The sequence below is a fragment of the Nyctereutes procyonoides genome, unplaced genomic scaffold, assembly GCF_905146905.1.
Source record: "Nyctereutes procyonoides isolate TBG_1078 unplaced genomic scaffold, NYPRO_anot_genome, whole genome shotgun sequence".
Taxonomy (NCBI): domain Eukaryota; kingdom Metazoa; phylum Chordata; class Mammalia; order Carnivora; family Canidae; genus Nyctereutes; species Nyctereutes procyonoides.
Window position 1 is genome coordinate 53,457,938 of NW_026575146.1, and position 27,717 is coordinate 53,485,654.

The 27,717-nt window shown below is 42.3% G+C and overlaps 1 protein-coding gene across 2 annotated transcripts in view; it reads left to right on the forward strand.

The window, feature by feature from the left end:
* The window catches only part of TRPM3 (transient receptor potential cation channel subfamily M member 3), a 501,163-nt gene that overhangs the window by 442,983 nt on the left and 30,463 nt on the right, over positions 1 to 27,717 (forward strand). For both annotated transcript variants that reach the window (XM_055310391.1, XM_055310392.1), the window contains one exon: positions 3,416 to 3,590. In XM_055310391.1, coding sequence (XP_055166366.1) covers positions 3,416 to 3,590 — 175 coding nt within the window. The remainder of the gene's footprint in view (positions 1 to 3,415; positions 3,591 to 27,717) is intronic.

A 27,717-nucleotide genomic window follows, 5' to 3' on the forward strand; every position in this document is an offset into this window, starting at 1 on the left:
ACAATTACATAATCTGATGGCTTGTTTTTTTCTAATTGATTGGTTACCTTGTTCTGTTTCAATAAATAAGATCTGAAGTCTCAAACCAGCCAAATATATTACTTTAAAAAGGTTAGGTGGCATTGAAATACTTGAAATATCTGAAGTCACACTAAAACGGCAAGCTTATTGTAAAATCCATGTCTATCATTTTAATAATGGCATAATTATCCCCAGATTTTATTTGAATGAAACCTTACTTTGGAGTGAGCAAGAGAGATGTACTACATTTTCTCTACCTTCTAACTTATGAATGACTTCACTGATCAGTCAAGAATAAGAAAATGAGTGTATTTGGTGGCTTTATTCTCTTTCATGGAGCTTTTAAGATACTTAGTTTGATAATTGAGTCACTGATCCAGAAGGTAGGTAAAATATGCCTATTGAATTTATCAGTGAGCCAAATGGACTGCCAAGCAGGAAGCTTAGCAAAATATTCTGAAAGCCCCTCAACATTAGCCCCTATTCAGTATTAAACAGCCAAGTAACTCACTGTGCCCTGTGGTCTAGGGATAGACATCTGCTAAGATAACTGGATGCAATACTGATCAAGTATGATCCCAACTGAACTTACAATCTGGGATCACTGTGGAATCCTGAACCCTTTCCCTCATATTCCACTTCTCAATGCAATTCTCCAAGCTTAGTACTAAGCTCACTTATATAATGCAAAATAAAAACAACAATAATAATAGCTATAATTTACTCTGTGCCAAATACTATGTCAAACATGTCATCATCACTACAACCCCACAAAATGGCTTTTAGTATCTTCATTCATTTGTCAATTGAATAAACAAACTGGGCAAAGAACAGAGGCAGGATTCCAGCTCTGACTTCACAGCTTGATCATCCAATGCTAATAATAACAATACATTAATACTACAGAGAACTACCCACATTGCTTCACGTGTTATCACACTTAGTCCTTACAAAATTAGTATGTATCATTTTTATCTTTATTATCCCCATTTTGAAAATGAGAAGAAAAACAAGATTAAGCAACTTGCATGTGACCCCTTAGGCTATTTTTACTAGCAGAGCCAAGATGAAAACTCAGGTAGTCTGGTAGTCTAACACCCATACAGGATGCAACCAACGCATATTTAGAAGAGTGAGACAAAATCCACTCTCTTCATATTGAACCAACTGAACAATTTAGCTATAAAAACAGAGGTCCCCAGCCTTAGTTTTTACTAATGCTCTGTTTCTGCACTCTACCAGATTTCAGTATTTATATGGAAGACTGTTTTGAAATCTACATAGTTGAGTGAGAAGAATGTCTTTTGTCTTTGGTGGTTTTGAGTCTTCAGGTAGAGAGCAGACTTAATCTGAATGAAAATAGTCCTGAGAAATTAGATTAGAACAGTTGTCATGTGTACTGGCTGAGTTTTCTTGGGTCAGACTGGCTCTTAAATCAGGGTACACACCTTCTTCTCCCCACCCACCTTTTAATCAATCTGAATACACATGAAGGACCCATTAGTGTTTTTTCATTGATAGAACTTCTTGTAAATAAAAGATGAAAGAATTTTACAAAATAGAGGATGAGCAACAGGCCTATGTTCCTATAAAACTGTTTCAACACAGTTGGCTTGTTCACTTTTAAGAGAGTTCTGAGGCCACTCAGCTATAAAAAGAATAACCAATTCAGTAGCATATGTTTTTTTAAAACACTAAATAAATATGAATGAACATCAAGTTTTGAGAGATTCTTATTTAGTCTTAAAGTCAAATGATACTTGACAGATGGATTTGGAAGTTGCCTTGATGGTTGATTGACTAACTGACCTAAAATATATTGAGCCCCCAGTGTCCTAAGGCAAACAGGAAAGTTATAGTGTTTAAATTCTAATAACAGACACCATGGAATATATTCTTTTAAAATAAAATTTTAAAGCAGATTTAAAGCCTTTATTATCATTGATAAAATTATCATTAGTGTTTGTTTGTGGATGGGTATCCCTTCAGGAAGTTTGATACGCAAGAGAAGGTCGTCTTTTGTATTAGATGATTTGATGTGAGGGATAGAAACCAGTCTCCCAACTAGCGTAAGCCTGGGAGGGATATATTGACTTAAAGCAGGGCATGTTGAAACTGCCCTTAACGGCTATGGCAATCAGGCCTTCAACCATTGTCAGGACATACTCTCTCTGTGTCTGGAATATCTGCTTCATTCACTCCTGATCAGTTTCACTAGTGAGAGACTCGGCCTCAGACACTCTGAATTCATATCATTATGGAGAAAGAAAGGGAGCTTCTCTCTCCCAGCTTCAGTTGAAAAAACTCCAAAGAAAGGACTCTGGTTGGCCCATCTTGTGTCACATGCCTACCTCCTATCACTGTTGCCAGAGAGTGAGGTAGCATGATTAACCTAGCCTGGAAAAGACACCTATCTTTGTGGCCAGAATGGGTGGGAACTGCTTCTAAAAGAAGGAGGCAATGGGTTCTGGCCAGGCAAAATAATAGTTATTACTTCCCCATCTATTTTTGGTGATAAAAGGAAAGTAATTTGGCATATGAGAAACAGATCACAGATAATATGTATCATGAAAACAAGCAAAAAAGAAAGGAATCAAGAGGAACAAGAGATAACATTGTGCTCAAATGCAGTCAAGAGAATTTTATAAACATGTCAAGATGAAAATCCAACTTTTCAACAGCAGACACAGAAATGGGCCATTAGGCAACCTGATTCTATTGCCTAAAAAACACCCTTCATAACTGATAGGATATACTGTGAGAGAATTAAATACAGAAAGAATGGTCTTCTGAGGGACTGGTTTGTGATAGAATACCAGACAATGAGGTAGGGGCACAAGAGTAAGAAGGTATATGATGGATATTTGGGTTGTCCTAGCTTTGTTTGCAAATGATTATTTCCTTGAGTGTTCCACTGCTTCATTAGCCTTTCAAACTTAGGGAATTTACAGCATTGCAGTAGTTCTTAAGATGGTCTGATTATCCCAATTTCAATTTTGCTAAGAAGAAAGAGACCCAAGGAGGACATTTGCCCTTCCCAGGAAGAGAGACAAAGCTAGTACTGAACTTACAGAGACCCAAGCTTCATGTGACTCCCATGCCTAGTCTTGACTACGTGACACAGACAACAGTGAAAAAAAATGAGGAGGTTCTATTCTCTGTGTGCTTTTGTAAAAATGATTTTTGAGTTACTGATAAGCATCTGTGGACATTGCTGCAATAGACCAAGTGTTTCTCTTTCTTACTTTCTTACACAGCTATCTATGTATATATCCCTTAACAGCAGTATTAAAAGTGAACCTCCTACAAAGGTTTCCATCAATGTTGCTGTCATAGGAACATTCAGTCATATGGATTTTCTTTTGTTTCTCCCTCTGTTTCCCCAACCTTCCAGATGATAGACATGATGTACTTTGTCATCATCATGCTGGTGGTACTGATGAGTTTTGGGGTCGCCAGGCAAGCCATTCTCTTTCCCAATGAAGAGCCATCATGGAAATTGGCCAAGAACATCTTCTACATGCCCTATTGGATGATTTATGGGGAAGTGTTTGCAGACCAGATTGACCGTAAGCAAGTTTATGATTCTCATACACCAAAGTCAGGTATTGAACTTCAATTGGGTCATGTCTTTTCTGAGTTCATTTGTTTGTTCTCAATAAATGGCTCAAGATAGAGGACCGATTCCTAGCTTGGTATCTTGGAGGGAAAAAAAAACAATTACAGAAGGTGAATATACAATTTTCACGAAGTAGTCTTTCTCCAGGTATGTCCTTTCTGTGACACAAATCGACATTTGATATACCAAATCTGATCAAGAACCATATAAAAAGATCTAAATTATTTGGGGATTCAAAATCCATGTGTTGAATATTTCAATATCATTAATATATTATGTCATGACTCCCCACCCCTACCCCAGCCCCCAACCCCCAGCCAGTAAAAACTAAATTCCTTGGGTTTGACTTCAGAACAAGTAAACAATTCTCTATTTTGCCATCAGAATTCAAGAGGGCAAACATCTGCATGGTGTTTTCCTTGCAGTGGAAACTATTCTCCAACTCCTTTTCCCACTGTCTTAAATTATGTGCTATTGAGACTCAAAAGGACCTAGTATTCACTGTCTGGAAGTATGGAAAATGCCTTAGGTTATAAACTGAGTTGCTTGCTGTAAATGCCAGAAAAAAAAAGTATCTATATCATGAAATGATTCAGTGTGAAGAGCAAGCGCCAGCAGGCCCCCAGTGTTTCATGCCCTAATAGATGCTGATTCTCTATAATAAAGACCCTCTTATACAGAGTTTGGAGGTAGTTGTATCCTAGGAGTCTGTTCCAGCATTTTATTTAGACCAAATGTCAGGGCATAGCAGACATTGAGAAATTATTTGGGAAGAAAGCATCAGGAAAGAAGTATCTTCCAGTATGGAAGAGCTAAATCCCTGAAGCAAGGATTTCTCATTTTCCCTAAGGAGTTTAGCTCTAGAAATAACATCCCTCCAACATTGTCGAATTAACATTTTTGAAACATTTTCTGCTGACACGCCAGCCATCTGAGCTCTGGACTGTGGACATGGATCGGGGTTACATAACCAGGTAATATAGTTTGTTAAGAGCAGGAGCAGACACCAGTCAGCAAACCCCCACCCCTACCCCTCCGCCAATCTCAGGTAGAACGGACACCAAGTAAATAAGGAGCAAGCATCAAAGAGTATGAGCCCTCTGGGCCTGTGAGGAACATGTGTACACAGGCAGCAGGACACAGTAATATGTCATTTTCCCTCCTGTGATGGATTTTGAGCAAATACCTTCTTAAAAGGAGTTATCTGAGGCAAGAAGGCTTTATGGACACCTAATTGGAACAATATTCATTTCAGGAGACTTGGCCATGCTCACTGAGGAGGCATTCTGACTCCATCTCCTAGTCATGATAACTTTGGTTGGCAATGTGCCGCCTTCATCAAGACAGCTTTCCAGAGCCTGGGGAAAACCCTGTGGGGAATCCTCCTTTCAAATGGTCCCTAAAGCAAAACAACTAAAAGCCCATCTACCATCATTCTTCTCAAAGATTAAATGTATACTCCCCGGCCCCCACAGAAATTACTTTCCACATTACATTATTTTGCCTTGTTTAAGTTTTCCTTTCTTTCCCAAAATGAGATCAAGCCCCCATGGGCGTTTTGACAGTACGACTTTTTGGGAGGGGAGAAGGCAGGACGTGTAGGCATGTTTTACAAACGGCATTGTCTGTCCCTCTACTAGTGGCCATTTATTGATGTTGTACTATGAGCCCAACCTAGTGCAACAGACACCACCATCTGGCTGAACAAAGAAGATTTATTATTGTTATTTCAAAAGAAGGGCTGATTGTAGTTTAGAACTGGAACCCCACCCCTACCCCCAGAGATGGGAGAGAGGTGTTTTGTGTGAGTGAAGTATGAAAATAGATGTCCCTTCTTGTTCATTAGACCCGTGGTGCTCTACGTGTGTGAGAATAAATTTCTTCCCCAAATCTCAATATATAACTGACCCAGCCTCGGATGGATGCAACCTTCATGACACCCTTCCCCTGCTCTTACCTTCCTTCTTGACATTCTGAAATTGGCTGCGATGGTAGCCACTGTTCTAAGCTAAATCAGCCAGTTTGCTGTTTAGAGTGCTAAAGAGCATTTGTCCTTTCTCAAATGGAAAAGCCTCTTATGAGGCTGCCCCCAAACCTGCCGTTGCATTTGGTCAAAGTCATCAAACATCCCTATCTTCAACATAATTTGATTTTCATGTTGTGGCACTGGACAAGCCCAAGGGGCAGAGTGACTGCCCCATCTTGCCATTCAGAACTGCCCAGGAGACCCAAGAACCAAGCTATTTGAGAAAGGTACAAATCATTGATGCTGCCCTACGGTGTCTTGCCTCTTTTCTGTGCCATGTCCAGGCTGGTTTGTGAAGCATGTGTTCAGGCTGAACGGATCTCATATCCACCTGGACCCACAGCCCTCCCCAGGGTCCACCAGGCCCATCCTGTGGATGTGTCCCAATGCGGGCCTCTCCAATGCTGCTCATTCTCACACACCTTCTCAGAGCAACTCATTTCTAATGTGATGCACGTGCTCTGTATTGAACTCTTTGTGTGTTGAACTGCAAAATTGCTGAACCCATTTCATGGTTGGGGAAATAATCTTTCTTGGGATGAATGTACGTGGATGTATAATGGGGCCCAATGGGTGGGTTATTTACATCAGTCTAATACCTCAGAAGGGAGGACAGCTTTAATGCCCTCGCTTCCAGGAGACCATGTTCCTGAACTACAGATTTTTTTTTTAATATACGTTCCATTTTTTTCTTGTAGCTTGTCCTAAGCCCAGCGACTTTCAGTAAGGCCAAAAAAGCTGGAATGAGACTTCTGAGGTTACTTTCCAAATGTGCTTAAAGACTGAAAGCTAAAGAAATAAAGAATGGAGTGACTGTAAAATCACAAAATAATTTAGGTGGTTTTCATTTCTAAACTAGGTTAGATTAACACAAATGATAGTCTGGCATTAATCTCAATTATTTGTAGTGGCTAAAATATTTGCTTTGTGTCCGGAGCAGACGTGAATGCGAGATGGTGATTGGCAGCAGTGGATAATGAAACTGGGGAGGATGATGGTCTGCTCTGCCTGGATGTTTTGCCTAGCCCTTTGATGAACTAATAAGAAATGACCTTGCCGTCATCGTTGGGTTGATGTTTAACTTATATATAACAGCAGCTCTCTAAAACCCAATATATGGGCTACCGTTTGGTGACTTGGGCCCCAGCTTGCTAAATGCATTGCTACCAAACGATGACATCCTTTTTAAGTGTCTCATTAAGGTGACCCCTGTTGCATGGCATCTGAGAGCTGGTCAGGATCCCACTGGAGCTTGAGGGGGGGAAAAAACCACTTATAGAAAACGAGCAACAGAATAAATTTCCAGCACATTCATGCCAAGGCCAGGGCAAAGCTAAAATTAGAGGGACTCTTGCCAGTTAAGAAATCTGGTTCCAGGGATCCCTGGGTGGCGCAGCGGTTTGGCGCCTGCCTTTGGCCCAGGGCGTGATCCTGGAGACCCGGGATCGAATCCCACGTCAGGCTCCCGGTGCATGGAGCCTGCTTCTCCCTCTGCCTGTGTCTCTGCCTCTCTCTCTCTCACTGTGTGCCTATCATAAATAAATAAAAATTTAAAAAAAAGATATCTGGTTCCAGGGTGTGTGAGGTACCTAGAAATGCTCCTTTGTTGGCAGAGAAGATGGGGTGTCTCTAGCTTCCTTGAGCCTCTGAATGAATGAGACTCCCCTTTATGCACAGGGCATCCTTGTGTTGCCTGCCATCCATGCAGATTACCCAGGCTATACCAGGGCAGGGGGAAAATGAATCATGCTCTTGAATGTATTAAATCAAGGTCTAAATTTAGTTCTCCTTTCTGCTGCTCTGAGTATTTTTACAAGTTTGGGTACTAATGTGAAAGCAGAACGTCCAAAACTTACTTTCTACCATAACAATTTAATATTATTTGGCTTTTTCCCTTGGCCCAAATTAACTATCCAAGTCTACTTAATGCATGGGTCATTCTTTTTTCTCTTACTGCCTAGGGCTTTCCATCTGAAATTAATAGGTAATCTGGAGTAAGAGGGTTTATTTTTGTTGTGGTTTGGTTTACTTGATTTACTTTTTATCTATCTATTTATTTAGTACAAGTTTTGCTATTAAAACAAAAAACAAAAAAACCTTACTCTTGTGTACCGTTGGTGTCTCCGTGATATTGACTGGATTCAAAGTGTTTTCATCAGGAAACAAGGAGCATGTATGTACGTGTAAAGCTAAAACGTTCCCTTGTATTACTCTTCTGTCTCAAATTATTTGTTCCCCCTTCATGTGTGGAAGTTAGGACAGCTCAAGTCTGGTCTCTAAAATATGCCTGCTATGGCAAAGCTGAGAACAACATGAACAGAGAAGATGGCTATTGTTATGCATTTCGATTCTTGGACTCCAGTTCTGGAAACTTGGAGCTCTGCATCTGTTTGGTATTCAGGACTGACCTTCTCTAATGGATTCAGAGCACACTAATGCCTAACAGCTATAGTGTAGGGAGTGTTGCCTGACCAAAGAAAGTATTTTGGAAAAGAAAAACTTGAGCCAGTGCCAACTTTTGGGAAAAGGGGGAATTGTTTTGCTGGGTTTTGTTTTCACAGATTGCTAAGGAAGCAAGCCAGTAGAAGGCACCACCCCCCTTTTTCTGTCCCTGAAAGTCAGCTTACATTCTAGAGAATACCCACCCAACTCGTTTGCTAATGCAAACTGAGACTTAGTGAGTTTACAAACAGCAGAGCTATCTGCAGACAAGCCTTTGTGATGATTCAGTATGCTAAAGTGATCAACATTTGTTCCACTCTTACAATATTCATTTAGTCTTTGCTCACAGGTTGGGCTCCATTTTTAATCCATTCATTCTTCATTCTGTGCAGATATCTATTTTGATCCTACTATAAGCTGGACACTGAGGTAAAGACATGCACATGACAGAGATCATGTCATTAAGGAAGTTTACAGTCCAAGAGAGGCAAACTGACATTGACAATATATATGTGGAGATGGAGCCCCAAAAGAAAAGTAGTTGGTTCTTCCTAGGGTGAGAGTTGAGGGTACAACAGATGAGACCTTGCAAAGAATGGGAAGATTAAGCTGAGACCTGAAATATGAACAGATATTTGCTGGGCAGATGGGAGCAAGTGGGTGTGAAGGAGAAGAATGGCATTCCAAACTGAGACTCAGCATGGACAGTTCCAAGCACAGCAGGTAGTTTAATATGGCTGACTATAGGGTGAGAGGCAGGAGGCCAGAAGCAGGACAGATGGGTCTGAAGAGAGACAGGAATATAGATCTTGAAAGACTTATAGTTCATGTTCTGGGTAGTACCATGACCTGACATGATTTAGAGCCCTCTAGCAAAAATATAAAAGTGAGAGGTGAGAGCACACTAGCTAAGGCAGTAGCAGTTGGGATGAAGAAGATAAGCAGCATGAGACTTTAAGAAGGTCAAAACAGAAGGACCTTGTTTGGAGATGGTACTGGGGAAGTTGGATAAGGATTTAAGATGGAGAAGTTGAAGGCCACTCTAAGGTTTCTGGCTCAGTCCAAAGAATGATGTCATTTAGCAAGATAGAGAACCTAGAAGGAAGAACTATGGGGAGAGGTGGATTTGTTCATTTGGGGTTGGATAGATTTAAGTTCCCATGGGAATTCCAGGAAAACCACAAAGAAGGCTGTTTTATATGTGGATTTCTGGAGCTAAGTAGAAAGAGCTAGCCTGAAGATACAGATCTGAAAATCAAGAGTATAATTCCAGTTAAAGCCATGCAAGTGGGTGAGCTTGCCAGGGAGCACAAGTAGAGAAGGCCAGAGAGGAACAGTACAATGAAGAAATCAACAGTATCAAAAGCAAGAGAAGACAACAATTAGCTGAATATTTAGAAAAATTTCATTCAGCTAGACCTTTAGGAAGTCACTGGTAATTTTGGCCAGAGAATTTTCATTTCAGGAGTGATGCAAAAACAAATTACAATGATTTAAGAGTAAATGAGCAGTAAGGCAAAACATTTACTAGGGAAGAGAGAGAGAGAAATGTTGCATATGTGTAGAGGTGGCAAGGGAGGGAAGAAGATCAACGAAGTGGGGCTTTGAGAGAAAGAGTAATGTTTTATAATCACCACTCAGGAAAGTCACTAAGTACACATCAAAGGATGGCTTAGGGCCACCCACTTGCATAGTTAGGTTGTCTGTTTTCTCAGTTTAGACTCAGCAGTCCAGATCAAGAAAAACAAATTGTTGGATTAATCCAAGATTGAATTGTTGCTGTGCCAGCATGGCAGATATAAAGGAGACTAAGTTCTTTGAAGATGCTTACAAGGGTTTAAAGTTATGCATTGTAAGGTCTAAGATGGAAGGAGAAGAAAATAAAAGCATTATGTTGGTCAGTACATAGGAGGAAGAAAGATCAAAGGACCAGAGTTCTGGCCTGAGCACCAAGTACTTTGAGAACTAAGGATCCTGAGAGGTGTGATGATAAGATGTTGTGGTCAGAGAATGGGAAATTGATATTCAGAGTTGAGGTAGAACAATTTAGGGAAATGATAAGGTCCAGAATGGATTCTAGGATTTGCTGGAATTGAGGTCAACCATCTTGGAGCTAGGTTCTTCTGTGTCTGTCACTGCAGATGTCAAAGTGTCCATAATGACAGAAGAGGGAGTGGTCAGGAGGACTTTGATCAGAATTACCTGACACTCAAAGGAGAAAGGGCTTTTTGTACAAGAATGAAAAGCAACTGGTTAGAAGAGGCAAAGTATCAGTGACAATACAGACATTACTTATGGGTACCACAATGGTGGAGGTACAAGAATGTGCAATTTTCATTTGGGAAGGTTACAGGGAAGTGGTGTCTTTCTGCAAAATGGGATTTAGTTAAGACAAGAAAATGCAGACTGGGCTTATAGAAGTATGAGAAAGCAGAGGATTTGCGTTCAATGATAAAGGTATTCCAGAAGTCTTTGGGGAAAGAGAGGAAAGGGAGAAATGATGGGAAAATTCAGTGGGCAGAGAGCCCAACATCACATGAAGACAGAAGCACAGGGGAGGATAGTTCACCAGAGGAACGTGCACTGTAGGAATAGAGATGATAGGTAAGAGAAGTGGGAATAACTATTCTTGGGTTTTGAAGCAGCTAAAGACTGGAGTGCAGGTAGCGTAAGGGGACAAATTGGGCTAATGACAGCTCAGTCTCATAAGCAGTCTAGAGCTACCTTTGCTCGGGTTTCCAAGATTGTGTTGAAGGTAAATTGTTTTGATGCCCTCAGTGGATGGAAGTGGAGACTTTGTGTGGTGATGCAGAATAACCAGGTTCTAAAGAAGAACCACTCCAGATAGTTTGGAGAACTCTCCTGTCTTGGAGGAGGCTCTAGAGAAGCATCAGAGAAGCATCATCATTCGTTACCTTTTACAAGAATGAGTTCTAAAAAAAAAAAAAAAAAAAAAGAATGAGTTCTTATTATCACCTTGGAGTATTCCATTTTTCTTTAACCATAGACTGGCTGATACCTTGCCTATAATTAAATTTAGTATTTGGCCCATCCTGGCCATTTTCAGCCTCCGTTTTAACTCTGCCTTTAACAGAGTGCTTTTGGTACATTGTAGGTTTGCATGACTCCAAAGCCTATGTTTTTTCTACTCTACCACAAATACTCCAAGCAAGTCCTACATAACCCCGTGGAAAATAAAGCATCAGCAGATGGGATATGTTTTAAATTTTGGAAACTTTCTCAAAAAAGCTCTAAACCATTTCCCAAAAATCTTACTTGGGAGAGAAGAGTTAGCTTCCCATCTACCTGTTACAACTATTTTGTCACCTATGAGGAGCTAACTTATCACTGGGGTCAAAAGGTATAAAAAAAGTATGTGCCCCTCCACAGAGAAGCAAATCAGTAGAGTTTTCTTTAAAACTCTGGTTGAATTTATCCTCTTTAGCACATGCAAAAATAAAATGGGATTCTGTAAAATTTAGAGAAAAAACTGAAGTCTCTGGCAATGCCAAATACTAAGTCAACAGTGAAGGACTTCAGAAAGAGTTCATGTGTGTGACAGCAGATAAGTAGCAGAAAGGTTTACTAAGAGCATGTCTAAGAGGACAGTAGTAATTAAAAACCAATAATTAGGGATCCCTGGGCGGCGCAGCGGTTTAGCGCCTGCCTTTGGCCCAGGGCGCGATCCTGGAGACCCGGGATCGAATCCCACATCGGGCTCCCGGTGCATGGAGCCTGCTTCTCCCTCTGCCTGTGTCTCTGCCTCTCTCTCTCCCTGTGTGCCTATCATAAATAATAAATTTAAAAAAATTTAAAAAAAACAATTATCTGGGTGCCTGGCTGGCTAAATTAGAAGAGCATATGACTCTTGATACTGGGGTTGTGAGTTTAAGCCCCATGTTGGGTATAGAGATCACTTAAAAATAAAATCTTTTAAAAAATTTTAAAAATTAAGATAATAAAAGTGAACCAAAATACAATAACAAGTGCAATTGACCATAAGGTAGAGAAAGGTAACTATTCTAAACGGAATACTAGAAACACCTCTGTGGTGTATCACTCAACCCAAAGTGTTGTTGAATAGCATCCAGAATTGTATTAAAAGCAAAACAAAAGGGCTATGTTTACCCAATCTGGAGCTGTGGTATATCTGTGCCTGAGTTACTGAGGATGATATTGGTCACTGTCTCTCAAGAAAGACATAAGTGCATTGAGCCAGAGAAGGCAGCCAGACTTACCAAGGGAGTGGATGAAAAGCTGTAATTTGAGGACCGATCTGGAAGATGAGGGCTCTTTGCTTCAAAAGGTGAAAGCAGCCACGTCTGGAGGCTGTGAACTCCCCAAATGAATCTTTCTGCGGATAAAGTATAACATGGGTCCCCAAATCCCAGTGTACTCGAGCTAAGGATCCATTGAAGTGTGAAAGTTGTAGACTTGGGTCAAATGAAAGAAATGCCACTCTACAAGTGGGTAGAGAACTTCAGGGATTTATTTCCCCTTGGAGATGTTATAGGAGAAGTAATACAGTCTCAAAGCGAATTTTGAACATTTTATCTTTTTAATCATAACAAGGGAGATGCTGAACGAAAGATGATCCTTTTTTTTTTTTTTGGTTTCCCCCTTAAAATAATTTTCTTTTGAAGAAAAGAAAAGGATGAGAGAAGGGAGGAGAAAGATTCTGCTATATGCTGGAGGGCCCATATCATGGAAATGACATGGATTATTCAAAATGGCCTATAATCCCAAATCAGCTGTAAGCGTTGGTGGAGAAGACACGCAGCCTGGCACGTAGCAAATACTGTTAGTCCCCTACCCAGATCCCCCACTTCCCCTTTACCAAAGTTTTTTCCGTACTGTCCAGTTTCTGTGTGCTAAGGGCTCTTAGCTGAGAACTTCACCATTGAGCAGCAGATGCCTCTTCACCACCCAGAGACCCTAATGTGCCTGAGAGTGTTTGTACCTCCAGGTCCTCTGTACTCTGCTGCTGCCTGCCGAGTAGGGGAGGATGACAGGGTGTAAAAGCCCAGTTCCCTTGACTGTTGGCTTCAGTGGGAAAACTCTGCCTTCAGGACTGCATAGTCGCTTCTTGCATGTGATGTGCAATTCATGCTCCAAAGATCCCCATAGGATCAGGCTAAGGCTTGGACTTCATCTGAAATTGCACCTTGTTTTTTTCTCCCATTGCTTACTCTGCTTCTTCCACTTTCTTCTGCCCAGTTCCTCTTCAGAGCAGGCCTTAACAAATCACTTTCACGTGAATCCTTTGCATAGAGTCACTCCTGGAAGAACGCTCACCTAAGAAAGGCACACAGGCCATGTGTATTGGAGGCTTTGGGACCCTTCCGTGCAGTGCAGAGTAGGAGTCCAGGGGCTCCCAGATTATATATAAAGCAGGCAGTTGGGCAGCCCAGGTGGCTCAGCGGTTTAGTGCTGCCTTCAGCCCAGGGCATGATCCTAGAGACCTGGGATCGAGTCCCTTGTCAGGTTCCCTGCATGGAGTCTGCTTCTCCCTCTGCCTGTGTCTCTGCCTCTCTCTCTCTCTCTCTCTCTCTCTCTCTCTCTTTCTCTCTCTCTCTCTCCCTCTCTCTGTGTCTCTCATGAATAAATAAATAAAATATTTTAAAAAACAAAATAAAACAGGCAGTTCATCTGGTCATCTACAGTAACAAGACAACAAGATTCTCTTTCTTGTTAGAGACTGATTTGCACCTTATCCTTCTTTAACACTTGAAGTCAGTGCTGCAACTCAAGGTATTATGTTCCCAGGAGCCCATGGAGGAGGTCATTCTTGAAGCAGGAAAGTTTATTTCAGCCTTAGACTATTTTATTACACCCAATTTCTCAAATCCTTCCTCTGCACCTGCAGGCAGGTCCTGCAAGGAAACAGGAGATGTATAGACACTGTCCTAGTCTTTCAGGAGTTTGTAATCTGAGCCAAGGGGTCAGCAAACCTTTTCTATAAAAGGTCAGGCGGCATTGAGAGCCGCACAGTCTACATTGTGACTCCGCAACACAACAATAAATAAACTAATGGTGGTGGCTGCGTGCCAATAAAACTTTATTTACTAAAACAGGAGGCAAGCCAGATTTGGCCTGGGGGCAACAGTTTGCTAACTCTTCATCTAAACCATCCGGTCATGCGATTACATTGGCTTCCTTCCTCCCCCCTTATTTCGGTTGATGAATGTGTGAAACCAGAGCTCCAGGATGGAATCAATTTCCTATTTGACATTTTATGCAAATACAGAAGATGACACTGCTTTGCGCATTTATTTCTTCCAGGAGAAATGTTACTCTACCAAATCAAGTACCATAGACCAGAGGGGATGAGGTCTGTGGTTGTTAAGTTAGTATGCAAGGAAACCACACTGCTTGAGGAGCAGGTATGGCTCCCAGACCACAAATGCCAGAAAATCAGCTTTTTTATTTTTTTTATTATAATTCCACTGATTTCTATTTTGAACGTGCATCCCTATTTGCTGGAGGAAAATCACACCCAGTGCTCACCCCTTTTTACCTTCCCTGATGTGGGTTAAGGGGCAGGATGTAGTAGAATTATCACAGTTAGCTGCTAAAATGTCCATCGTTCCAGTCAGTTTGGCCCTTTAGATCTGGTGGATTTGTGATGTCTCCCCACTGTCCCAAATCCTAGACACTTTATCCCTCTGGGATCCTGCTACCCCCCACAGAACCACCAGGAAAACCATGCAGCCTGAGCCCACAAAGCAACACACATTGGCATTGTCTCTCAAAACCCCTCACACATGTGCACAAACATTTCTCTCTCTGTCCTCCAGTCCTGCTTCTACCAAGACATTTTTATCTATTCCCCCAAACCTCCTTTCTGTTGCCCCTTCTACAGATGCTCAAAGGGCCGTGAGCTTGTCCATTTGGACCGCAAAAGCAGCCAGAGACTCAAAGGCTATTTTTGGATTCTGGACTCCATCTCTCCCTTCCCTGACACGGAGCCAATACCTGCTTGCAAGACAAGAGGGAAAAATGAGTATTTCAAAATGCTATTCCACCACACTGATTTAGCTGTCTTGTAAGTAAAACAGGATGCTCAAAATAAAAATAAACTCACTGGCTCCTGGCATGCTTGATATAAGCTCCATGTTTCAAAGGGTGGAGTGTAAGTAGAGGAATCGTGATCTGGTGTCATAACAAATCATCTCACAGTATTGCTTTGGGGATTTCTGAAAGCCTCAGGATGGTAGTAGGTCTGGCAAATTCTTCCAGAATAGCCTTGTTCAGTAGAATCTTCTGTGATGGTGAGACTGGTCTAGATCTGTGCTAATACCTAGCTGCTAGTGACATGTGGTCAGCGAGCCCTTGAAATGTGGCCAGCAGGAAGGAGAGTGAATTTTAAATTTTATTTAATTGTAATTAATTTAAATAGCTGCATGTTGCTAGTGGTTACCATACTGGATAGCTCAGTTCTAGAATATAAAAACTCTTTAAAATGCGACCCCCAGGCAGCCCGAGTGGCTCAGCGGTTTAGTGCTGCCTTCAGCCTGCGGCATGATCCTGGAGACCTGGGATAGAGTCCCATGTCCGGCTCCCTGAATGGAGCTTGCTTCTCCCTCTGCCTGTGTCTCTGCCTCTCTCTCTCTCTCTCTCTCTCTCTCTCTCTCTCTGTGTGTGTCTCTCGTGGATAAATAAATGAAATCTTTAAAAAAATAAAATTAATAAAATAAAATAAAATAAAATATAAAATAAAATAAAATAAAATAATAAAATAAAATGTGACCCCCATGGGATGCCTAGGTGGCTTAGCAGTTGAGTATCTGCCTTTGGCTCAGGGCATGATCCCAGGGTCCTGGGATCAAGTCCCGCATCAGGCTCCCTGCAGGGAGCCTGCTTCTCCCTCTGCCTCTTTCGCTCTCTCTCATGAAGAAATAAATAAAGTCTTTAAAAATAAAATGAAATGCTACTACTCCTGTGAGCAAAGGGACCACCTCTGCCTTGCTCCCTGTTGTAGCCTTGGCATCTCAAATTGTTTGTCACAGAGTAGATGCTCAGAAAATAGTGCATAAATTAAACCCCGTGAAGCAAGAACTTGAAAGAGAATAAGGTTGTCATGGGTTTACACACCCACAAAAATGGTTTTAACTTAAGCTAAGTGTGCTCATCATGGATTCATGCTTCACACACACACACAGAGAAAGAAAAGTAAAATGAAAGGACCCTGGAATTGTTAACTTGCTGAAAGTTAGCTGAATTTATGTGAAAGAAAAGAATTGCAGCCAGGCTCAAGAAATGTTTATTGAACAAGCCCTTATGCTAGTCTGTGTGTAGAAATGATTGCTGGACAGCTAGAAGGAAGAGAAGGAAGAAAGGGAAAGGAAGGAGAGAGAGAGGGTTAGAGGCAAAGAGGCAGGCAGGCAGGCCCTTGCTTGTTGAGGGCAGCCAGGGCAGGGAGAGAGAGCTGGGGGGCCCGGCAGTGGCCCTGGAGGAGCCCCACACAGACAGCCCTGCCAGCTCCGAGCTGTGCTGCACCGGAGGTGGTGGCCGCGCATCCTGTAACTGCAGGCCTTTCCAAAGGCACAGTGTTCTGACCAAGTGCAGTGAGGCAGATGGCCGATTTCCACTCAAAGCAGAGCAGAGCACACCCCTTCCGAGAGCATGGCAAGATTTTAGCTGATCCATATCAACAGCAACCAAAAAATAGACTGAGCTCCACACAGGCTATTAGCAGAAAGGCTCACATGTTAATTGTGGTGGTGTTTTGTTTTGTTTTGTTCTGTTTTCAAATGTGACAGAGTCCAAATAATCCTGCAGCCTCAATATGGAGGGGGAGAATAAGGTGCTCAAGATCTTGTACAAGATATTGTCCAGTGGAGCGAATAGCTTCCTGTAGCTAGATTTCAGGCCACGTCTGCCAAGTGATGTTTGACCGAATTGCTTGGCTTTTAGCCAGGTTTGTGGTCTCTGGAATATCAGGCCTGAGGTTCAAGCTGAGGACATGCTTCGCAGGAGACCCCAATAACTTCAGGTCAGATACAGAATTTTGAGTCCTTGTCTCTGTGACACACTCAATTCAAGTAGATGACACCCACTGATGAGTTAAGAATAGAGGGAACGATTTCTTGACCTGGGTTGTGGTTACGTGGGTTTTCATTTGATACTGGACATATATGTTTTATGGACTTTTCTGTATATCAATCTCACAGTGCAATATAAAAGAGAATAAAGCAGACAACCTTCTATCATGTTTTCCAGATTCTAGTTTGAATGAGTTCATTCAAACAGGGACTTTTACTGAGCCCTCCTGTGTGCCCGGCACTGTGCTAGGAACTGGGCTTTAAACAGGGATACACTTCATTGCCTCGGCTTTGAAAAAACTTTAATGGGGGAGACTGATGAGTCAATAAATCATTGCAAATCACCATGCTATATTTTTCCATAAAATGGATATATAAGCTTAAAGAAAAGAACACACTTGTTTGGGGGTGAGCAAGGGGAACCATGGCAAAGCAAAGAGCAAGAGAGAACAAAGTACAGTCAGAGAAAAATCCCCTAGGGATTACAGGTAAGCTGGATCATGAAAGGTATTAAGAGTTTTCCAGATAGATGATGGGAGGGCATTTAGACAGAGGGACTGTCAGGTACACAGAGGTGACAGGGTGGGTCAAATATAGGCATATGGAGATAGCAGAGAGACTCCCTTCCTGGACCAGCCCCTGGGTTTAGTACCTCTGTGAGGTGCTCCCCAGCCTCCTCGACTTACCCTGGACCAACACGTGCCATTGTATTGTTTTTGTCTGGTTTGTTTTGTATATCCCCCCACCCCTGTGGACAATATGCATTTTTGGAGAGCAGGTGCCGGGGTCTATGTCCATCTTTTTCACCCAGTTGGAGTGAATGAGTGGAGATGAGGTTAGAAAGGTGGATTATAAAGGGCTTTGCAGACCAAGCTAAGGAATTTGGATCTTTTTTTATGGGAAATTTGCATCTCATCTTGTGTGGGGCCTCTTTCTCAGTGAGGTCTCTAGTTCATGGATTTCACGGATTGTGATTGCCGGATGGGGAGACTGTTACTGGGAAAATATACAATCTGGATGCTCATTTCAGGGAAAACAGATAAGCCTTGGAAAAGCCCTTTGTTCCCAAATGTCTTCTAAGAGCAGTAGCAAGCTTCAGAGAATCAAAACATCCCCTGAATAGGTTAAACCCATGGACTCTCCTCCCCTTAGTGTGAGGTATTTGGACCTTTCATCTTAACCCCCAAAATAGCTGAAATCAGCGTTTGGGTAAGGAGAGTTAAAACCCGGGCAGGCAATGAAGCAGATGGCTCAGGCTGGGCGAGGCAGGCTTGGATCAGCCAGAGGACTGTGTGCCTGGAGGGCAGGGAAAGTGAGACAGGGTGTGGGGGAGGGTCACAGAGAGAAGTGGTGGCAAAAACAGTTTTGCCTACATTGCAGTTTTGCCAAGGGCCCCAGCCAATGCCCGCTGCCTCCCCAAACCTCTTCCATGCTGTCTGCAGAAAATTGCTGACACCTGAATTTAAATGTCGGGATTGCTGGAAGTTCTAAAATCCTCAGGCCCTCCCAGTCTAGTCTGCAGTTACTGGGCTCCCCAACTCCAACTTGTCCATCTTCACTGCTGGAAGACTAACAAGTGCAGAGGAGGGGGAGGAAGACAGCAAAGAGGAATCAAGTTCATTTGGGTACCACCCTCTCAAACCTGTTTCTTCAGTTCTTCCTTTGCCTGTCTGCAGGTCCATCAAAAATCTACTTCCCAGAAAACTCAAAGGTCTAAAAGCCTCGGGACAGCCAAGAGAAGCTGGAATACTCCCAAGTTCTCCCGTGACCATGCAATCCCCCACAGTAAAAGTCTACCCCACTGGTTCTCACAGGGACAATTTGGCCCCACCCCGACCCCCAGGGGATGTTTGGCGCTGCCTACAAGTATGTTTGGTTGTCACAACTTGGAGGGTGCTCCTGGCAGCTGATAACAGAGGCCAGGGGTGCTACTGCCCATCTTAGGATCCACAGGAGAGCCCCCCAGATAGAGAATTAGCCAACCCAAAATGTCGATAGTGTTGAGGTCAAGAAAACCTTGCCTATCCAAAATTGAACTTCACAATTGAATCCAAAATTTAACTTCCTGTTGCTTCTTGAAGGAAAATAGCATAAGGCAATTGCTCTCAACATCTGCAAAGTCCTCAGAAACAGATCCAAAAAGATCCCAAACCCTCACAACCCGAAGCCAGGAATAAAGTGTGCCACCCCCGCACCCTGCCATCCCTTACAGAGTTTCACATCTCCCTCTGCTCCGCTCATGCTCTTCAGACCAAAGACCAAGTTGGATATGGCACAATTATGGTGTGACAGTGGCCAACGTGACAAACCACTTTTGGCAAACACCAACAGGTCGTGTCTCCTGCTCTTGGGCACCACTGTTGGATAGAATAAAGCCAACAACCATTGCAGTGAAGAATGAGAAGAACCCAGAGGGCTGACCAATCTCAGAATTCACCAGAAATGTTGCTGATCTAGGTGAGGTCTAGCAAACTTCAACGCTTCCCTTCCCAATAGGTCTGAGAAAGGCCAGTGATTTTTTTTTTCAACAGGGAAACACCATTCTGCACTAACAGAAAGAGTGGTTTGAGTGACCTCAGATATCCTGTAACATTGCCCAGTTCAATCAGCCCAGCGCATCATCTGGGATGAAGCAGGAAGGAGACCCATACTCCCCATGATCAGACTCTGTAGTGATGCTTACTGACCAACTTAACACCACTGAACCAAATTCAAAACCATTTTTAAACATTTGCTGGAGCCAGTGACACTCTCCTGAGTAGACCACGGGGTCTGTCTTTGCAAAATCACAGTCCTTGGAGCAAAGGAATGAAGTCTGCTGCATGCCCTTTTTAATATTCTGAACAACGGCTTCAGAAGTAAAATGCCACTGTGAACTGAGTAGCTACCGCACGGTTCCAGGAAAGCCAGTTGCTGACAAGTACTTCAAAGTCACTCCTGCCACCTGAGGAACATAGTGTTCAACTACCAAACTCTATGTGGCGCAGACGGTTCTATTATACAGCAAGTAATTGAATATACAGGGGAGGGACACCTCTGTCTAATAGGTCATGCACTAAAAGACTAGATTCTTTTCAGTGAATTTAAGACTATACACCCTCTCAGGAGTCTACATAAGATAACCAAGTATCGAAAATGTCACTAGCCTTTTGAAAAATGTATGGCAGCTTACATAGATTGTACCAAATATAAGGACGCCCGAGATCTTTATTAGCTGTCAAGCGTGTTACAAAGGCTGTCGTGAGTTTCATGGGTTTCTTCTGGCATTTGTAAGAGAAGGGAAGTCAATTAACATTTATTGAGATCCTGGTACAGTGGTTGGCATGGGACCAGGCACATGTTATACCAGAGCAGTGTGTTAAGTTACTGTGGATGCGCACAAAGAGCAGAGATGAAACAACTTACTTATGGCCCACAGCTAGGGCAGCAGAAGAGGAATTGGAGCCCAGCCCTATCGGAATCCTAAGCCCATGTTCTTATTTCTCCATTCTAACAGAAGGCTACATCCATCTGACCCCATAGTCCTCCTTTTTTCCCCCTGCACCTCACTGTGGGGACTAGACCCCAGTCATGCATTTATTTACTTAGCAACTATTTATCAGGTGCCCTAGTTGGCACTGGAGAGAAAGTAGTAAACAAGAGGTCACTTCTTTTGTGGGAGTTGCATCTTGGAGCAAGAGGGAGATAGGCCATTAGTAAACAAGCTATTTGGGGGTCATAATAAATCTCATCAAGAAAGTAAGTTCAGGTAACAGGCAAAGGAGTCATTGGCGTGAGGAGTTGGGGGTGCAGTTTTATGCCGCATGGTCAGGGAAAGGCCTTGAAGAGAGAAGACTGAATTGAAATGTGAATGATGAAAACAGGTGTGGCAAGTACTGGGGAAAGAATGTTCCAGTCAGAGGGAACAGCAAGGACAAATGCCATGTGGTTGGAATGATCTAGACGTGTGCAGCTAGGATCAGAAGAAATACCAGTGTGGTTGGAGTATAAGGTCTAAAGTAGCTCAAGTTGGTATACCATGTCATGGTGGAATTCCTGGGATCCAGTGTGTGACTTAATTCTAAATTAGAGATTGAATTTAAAAACAGGATCAGCAGCTCTGCGGTAGTTCAGGAAACAGCACACCACCATATGCTGACAGTAGGTCAGGGAATCTTCCAGAAGTCAGTAGCTTCCAGGGCCAGGAAGGGAGCTCCCTCCGGTGTTGGAGTCATCCTTTGGCCTCACTGAAGGTTTCCTATGGCACTGAAGTGGTGATGCCTTGGCTACTCTCAGAAGTACCATCCCACATGAATTAGACACTCACATGAAAAATGCGTCATCCCTCCCAAAAGGAGATTTACCTGACTGCTATGAAGATGTCAGAATGGCATTCATCATCAAAACCGAACATCTTAGTAATGTAAACAAGATGGGTGAAGCATTTGTAAACGAGACGTAGCTCACAGATGGCTCGGAATGTTACAAATTGGGAAGAGCCAGCTGAAAAGCGTTAGCTCCACAGGTACCCGCAGCATGTACTGGATATGACATTCCTAGGGGGGAAAACCTTACAGAAAAGTCTGCTTTCAGGAGTGATCATTAGTCCCATAGCAATGCACATTTATGGAGTGCCTGGTGTGGGTGGAGAACTCAGGTAAGAATGGTTTGAGTTACTGTGACAGGGACAGCCCAAGACAGAAAACCATGAGCCAGACACTCTGAATCCCTTTTCTGTCACTGCTGATAACTCTGTGACCTTGCACAAGCAAGGGAACCTCTCTGTTCAACAGCATTCTTGACAAATTAAGGACACAAAGGAGGTCTGCTTTGGTGTGCCTCCTCCACAGGAATGCTGTTAAGAAAAAGAGCAGTCCTTCCCAAATGAATATAACAAGCCCCAGAAATACAGGGGTTCATGCATATTAGTGTGTGTTTTGAAGCTAAAATCTGCATCAATGTCAGGGTGCAGTGTGTTCAAAGAAAAACATTAATAAGTAATAGAGCACTGGTGATGTGCAGATGTGCCAAATTAATGAAAGTAATACCCAAAGGACTGAAGTTTGGGGAATAATGAAGCAAAATTTGCACTTTAAAAGGCACAATATCAAGGGCTCTTGAGAGAGAAGCTGATATTGGTAATACCAGGGGAAGGATGAAGCGTACTAAGGGTACTTGTAGGGTTGAGTCTTATGAAGCCAAAGCTTGCAAAGCGATTAGTAGAGCTTCCCATTCCTTCCAGCAGGGAAGCTAGCTCCAGACAGATGCAGGAGCTTTGAGTTGTCTAAACAGTGGTACCTTCCAGCCCCCTCTCTTCTCTTATGTCCTTTTGAAACCAAGCCCATTGAAACAAGCCAAAATGAACTGTCTCAAATAGCATGCCTCTCTGTCTTCCCCGCAAAGTAGAACCAAGATTCTTTTGCCACTGCCCATCATGAAGAGCCGTAATTTCGTTTGTTCAATTGGGTCTGCCTTCTAGCCAGCCCAGGAGTCGTTCTAGACACCTAACTCAATTAAGTGTGTTCCCTTCGTAAGTTCTGTAAAGATTAGAACGTACTCTGTTCCAGGCACTAGGCTATGTGCTGGGAGTACAATAATGAGCAAAGCCAGTGAAGCTCCTCCCTCCTGGGGAGCCTAGTAGAGGCATCAGATACCAAATACAGAATCACACAAATACTTCATCGTAAGCTCTGATAAGTGTATGTTCAAGAAATAGAAGAAATTAGAACATCTAAACATGGAGACTCAGGGAAGGGTTTTCTGAATAAGTGACTTTTAAGCTATGCTATGCAGAGTAAGTAAGAGTTTGCCAGGCAATAAGTAGGAAAAGAGCCAGGGAGTGGAGGATAATATGTGCCAAGGCCCTATAGCATGAAAGAGGTAACTCTTGCCAGTAACTGAGAAGACCAGCATGGTAGATGCATAACGTGCAAGGAGCAAAACATTCTATGAAATAAAACTGAAGGGATAAATGAGGGTCAAGTTGAGAAGGGACTTTTAGGCCAATGTAAAGAAATGAACATTTTCTTACATTTAATGGAAAAATCTATGAAGGATTAGGTGCAGGCACTGAGTTGTGGTGATGATGGTGAGGTATATGTAGGCATGTGTGTAGGTGTGTGCATAGGTGTGTGTGTGTGTAGGTGATGTGAGTTGCACGATTTGATCAATCAGCATCAATCCAAGGGTTAGCAGTGGGTCCCACTGAGGGTTCAACAAGCTCCAGATTATGCAGATTAGGAGCTGGCAGACTGACTTCCAGGCTAAGTTTTTCCCTCCTGTGCTAGCCACACAGACCCGAGCCAGCTCCGAGGTGTGAAGAGAAGTGATTGAATATAGACTACACCTGGTGGTCTTGACTTGGGCAGCATGGCCCCCAGAGTATGGAAATTTTATCTTGAAATTCGAGGCGTGTTTCTCTCTGCCCTCTCTGATTGGGGTGTGCCACTGGCATTTGGTAGCTGGAGTCCAAGGAGGGCCCATGTCCTTCAATGTGTAGGACATTTCCACCATCAAGCATCGTTCTCTGCCCCATACAGCTTTGCTGTGTTTCCAGCACACACCCATGTAAGTGCAAAACCTGGTTATGATTTATCAGAGCCTAACTCCATTTTATGCTTAAAGGCACAATATTTTTGCATGTTTTTAGTAAGCAGTGAATTTTTCCAGGAATGAAACACCATGAAAATTGAAGGCGATGGTTATTTGGTTTGCTTTAGAACTTTCCCAAAGATTGTTCACCCCTTGAGAAAATCAGCTCACCAACGACAGTGCCACTCATTGTCCTTGAGCCCTCAGTCCATCTGTATGTTTGCATCTGTCTCATTTGTGAAGGGTCTTCATATAGGTATAAGCATCTGACCACGTCACTATGGCATGTAGGATACTCAGACCGGGACATTTATATATGGAAATGTTTATTATTTTATTACATGTTATTTTCCTTGCATTGCGCCCTTATATTAAAATTAAGGACCTTTTATTGATTTCTCTGGGATCATGAGTACAGATACATTATACTATCTATAAATTTTTTTCTCAGGATGGTAAACAAGGCATTTGAAAATATTTATGATTTAAGAAGGTGTTGGGTCTGATAAGGTTGAGAACAACTGAGTAAGCCTGTCAAATGCTTCAAAATGCTATGATTTTTGCAATGTAGCTACCTACTATTAATGTCTGGATGGTCTCTCAGTAACTTTAACATGCAAAGAATACTCTGTAAAAATTGTAGACCCACAGAGGTATCAAGGTTGACATCACCAATGAGAAGTCATCTTGGTACCATATACCCCCAAGGTAATATGATGAGGACATTTGACCTTTCTGGTGTTCCTCCCCAAAGTCCATAACCCCAGTCTGATCATTAGGGGGAAAAAAATCAGGTAAACTCAAATCAAGTGACATTCTACAAAATGCCCAAACATTCTACAAAATGCCCAAGACTCCTCAAAACTGTCAAGGTCATGAAGAGCAAAGAAGGTTAAGAACTGTCACAAACCAGAGGAGACTAAAGGGGCATAATAACCAACTGCAATGTAGTATCCTGGATGGGATCCTACAAGACAGAAAGGTCATCAGGGGAAAATGGTTAAAATGTTGGATCGAGTCTGAAGTTTAGTTCATAGAAATGGACCCATGCAGATTTCTTTGTTTTGGCAAATGTAAAATGGTTGTGTATGATGTTAACATTAGAGGACACTGAGTAAAGGGCATCTGGGCATTTTCTGTACTAGCTTTGCAGCTTTTCTATGAGTCTAAAATTACTTAGTTTTTCTTAAGTCTTTTTTAAAAAATAAACATAGGAAGGCATTAAGGGGTCCCACACGTAGATATATAACTTAAGGAATTTTTGTAAAGATATAAAATAACCATCACATGAAAAGACATAAAGCAGAAGACATGTCATATCCTCTGTGGACCCTCACACCCCAGGGCCAATATATGAAGAAGACAAAGATGCCATGGGAACCCCTGGCAGCTAATGTAAAACATCATGACCTTGGTTAAATACAAATGCCAGGAGACATAGAAATGGAGGGAATGGAGGGAGCAGGACAGTCAGAGGAATGGAAATCCAAACTTTGAAGGACAAGAGGGGCATTGCAGGCAAAACAGAAAGGCTGATTCACAGAAGCAAAAAGAAAGGTTACTAAGCAGGCTATTCTTGGAGACAGTTTGTGTCAAGTAGTAATGGGATGTGAGGGTAACACAAATAATAATCGCAAATATTTAAGGAGACATTGTATATCAAGCACTGTCGACATGCTTGTGAATGTGCCCTCAGTTAATCCCCACAATAATACTATGAGTAGGATTATGGACCCTGGTTTTAATGGACAAGTAAACTGAGGCACAGAGACTATTATGCATACGTTAGATTGAAGCCTATGACGTTGCCATTTCTGTAGAAAGGTCATATGGCTTGACCTAGTAAGTAACTTGCCTCAGGTGCACAGGTATTGGAGAGGTGGAACTGGACTTTGAAACCTGGCAGCTGGCTCAGGAGCCTGGGCTGGAGGCCTCTCAGCTAGAGGGCCTCTTACAGAAATGGCTGGCATTTACTGAGCACTCACTATGTCTTGGGCACTATCTAAAGCTTTACATGAATCAACAACTTATTTCCCTTTGCAGCAACACTCTAGAGATAGGTATGATTATCACCCAATTTAGTGGAGGAAACTGAGGCCCAGAGAGCTTCAGTGACCTGCCAAAGGTGGCACAGCTAACAAATGACAGAGCTGGGATTTGAACCCAGGTTGCTGGCTCCAGAGCATGGGTCCAGTGCTCTCTGCCTCTCGTGTGTTTCTAGATTCAGTATGGCAGAATGGAGAGAGACGAGCTTTCACATCAGTTAGCAAATCTGGAGAGAAAAGGCTTTCCCTGTCAAACCTCATGTCCTACCAGATGCAAAGCCCTTAGTAGGACATGCAGGAGGGGGACATTATATCTCTGGGCCAACTCAGAATGAATCCATTGTTCTTCTGGGGAACAGAAAATTGACCTCAGAATCTCTTAAAAAAATAAGCATGGAAACAAAAGAGAATAAAAGACAATGGAGCAAAAGAAGAGAATGTTGAGAGGCAGGGAGAAGCATTCCTGTGCTGGAGCCATTGGGAATCCAGTACTTTATTTGCAATTGGCTGCCTTTTCTCTACTCTTAAATGACCGGCCGGACATCCCATGGACATTTGGCGCTTTGATCTGCTCTGTCCAACAATGATGTGGTCATGTCAGAATGACCCAGTACTTAATTGACTTAATTTACACCAGGGTTCTCTTAGGCGGAGAAGGAAAAAAAAATGTCCAAATGTGGCTTAGACGTCTGGCAAATTAGGTTTTTACAATGTCATTTCATAATATGACCTAAACCTTTACTAATGTTAACTGCCAACTTATTCCAAATTAACAGCATCAACAACAACAACAAAATCTGTACTACTTAATTTTAAGAAATGCAGTTCCATTATTTTCACACATATACCATATGTTAAATTAAGCTAACTATGGATTGCCTAGCAAGAAGATTCTATGCAAAGAAAGTGCCCCAGAATCTAAAGTAACTCCAGTCTTGACCACTAAGTAATTCAGACCACCAAATTTACACAAAAATGGAAAGCTCCTTAGCTTTATCTCTTCAAATCTCAAAATAGAACAAATTAGGTACCATTGTTCATGGAGCAATATTCTGGGTCAGTGGCATGAAAATACAGCTTAGACTAGAAACAGACCTGAATAAGGCAAAGGTGCCAGAAAAAATTCAGTCATTCGTATAAAAATTTAATTAATTAATGAAAAGAGCACTGCAATGAATATATATTATTGGCACCACTCTGCCCACTTGGCCCTCTATACCTGTCATGACAATGGCAATTCTCTCGATTTTGAAGTGCATAAATGTGACCATGAACATCTCAACTGGGCTCAGATGCCTCACACTTCCACTGGTTGGTAAAGCCAGATCCCTTTGCTTGATATTCCTCAAATCAACATCATGCTGTAATCTGAGACCAGTTGGAGCAGTGCATATCCATGGCAACCGTTGATATAACCAGTTCCTTCACTCACCTAGTAACGTGAAGCAATCGGCTAATTGTTCATGTGACAGCAAAACAAGATTTGGCTTTGTTCATTGATTATACATTATCTCAGGCCACTCCTCAGCCTCTTCTCAACAGAGATCCTACTGAAAACCGAACACTGTGATGCTAAATGAAGCCATTAGTCACGGTGGGTACAAACAGTTGTGTCTAAGCCAACTAACTGCTTATGCTTGGGCCCATCAACATATTCCAGTGAAGTGGGGAGATCTCTGTTTTCATGGGTTAAAAACAGCCTGTTTACACAGTTAACTAGGATAAGAGAGACCTGAAGAAGACTGAAATTAAGTCTTCAAGCCTATGAGATGAAGCAGCTCATCCAATGCCCAATAATTGGCACTTCCTGGAATCAATTGTTTGTGCCTCTTCCAAAGAATATCAGTTTACTTGTTTCCAAAAGCAACACTGGATATTCAATAAAATGAAAAGTGGGCTTTGTAATATCTTTCACTATATTTGTGGTGATAAACCTATATTTTCCATTCA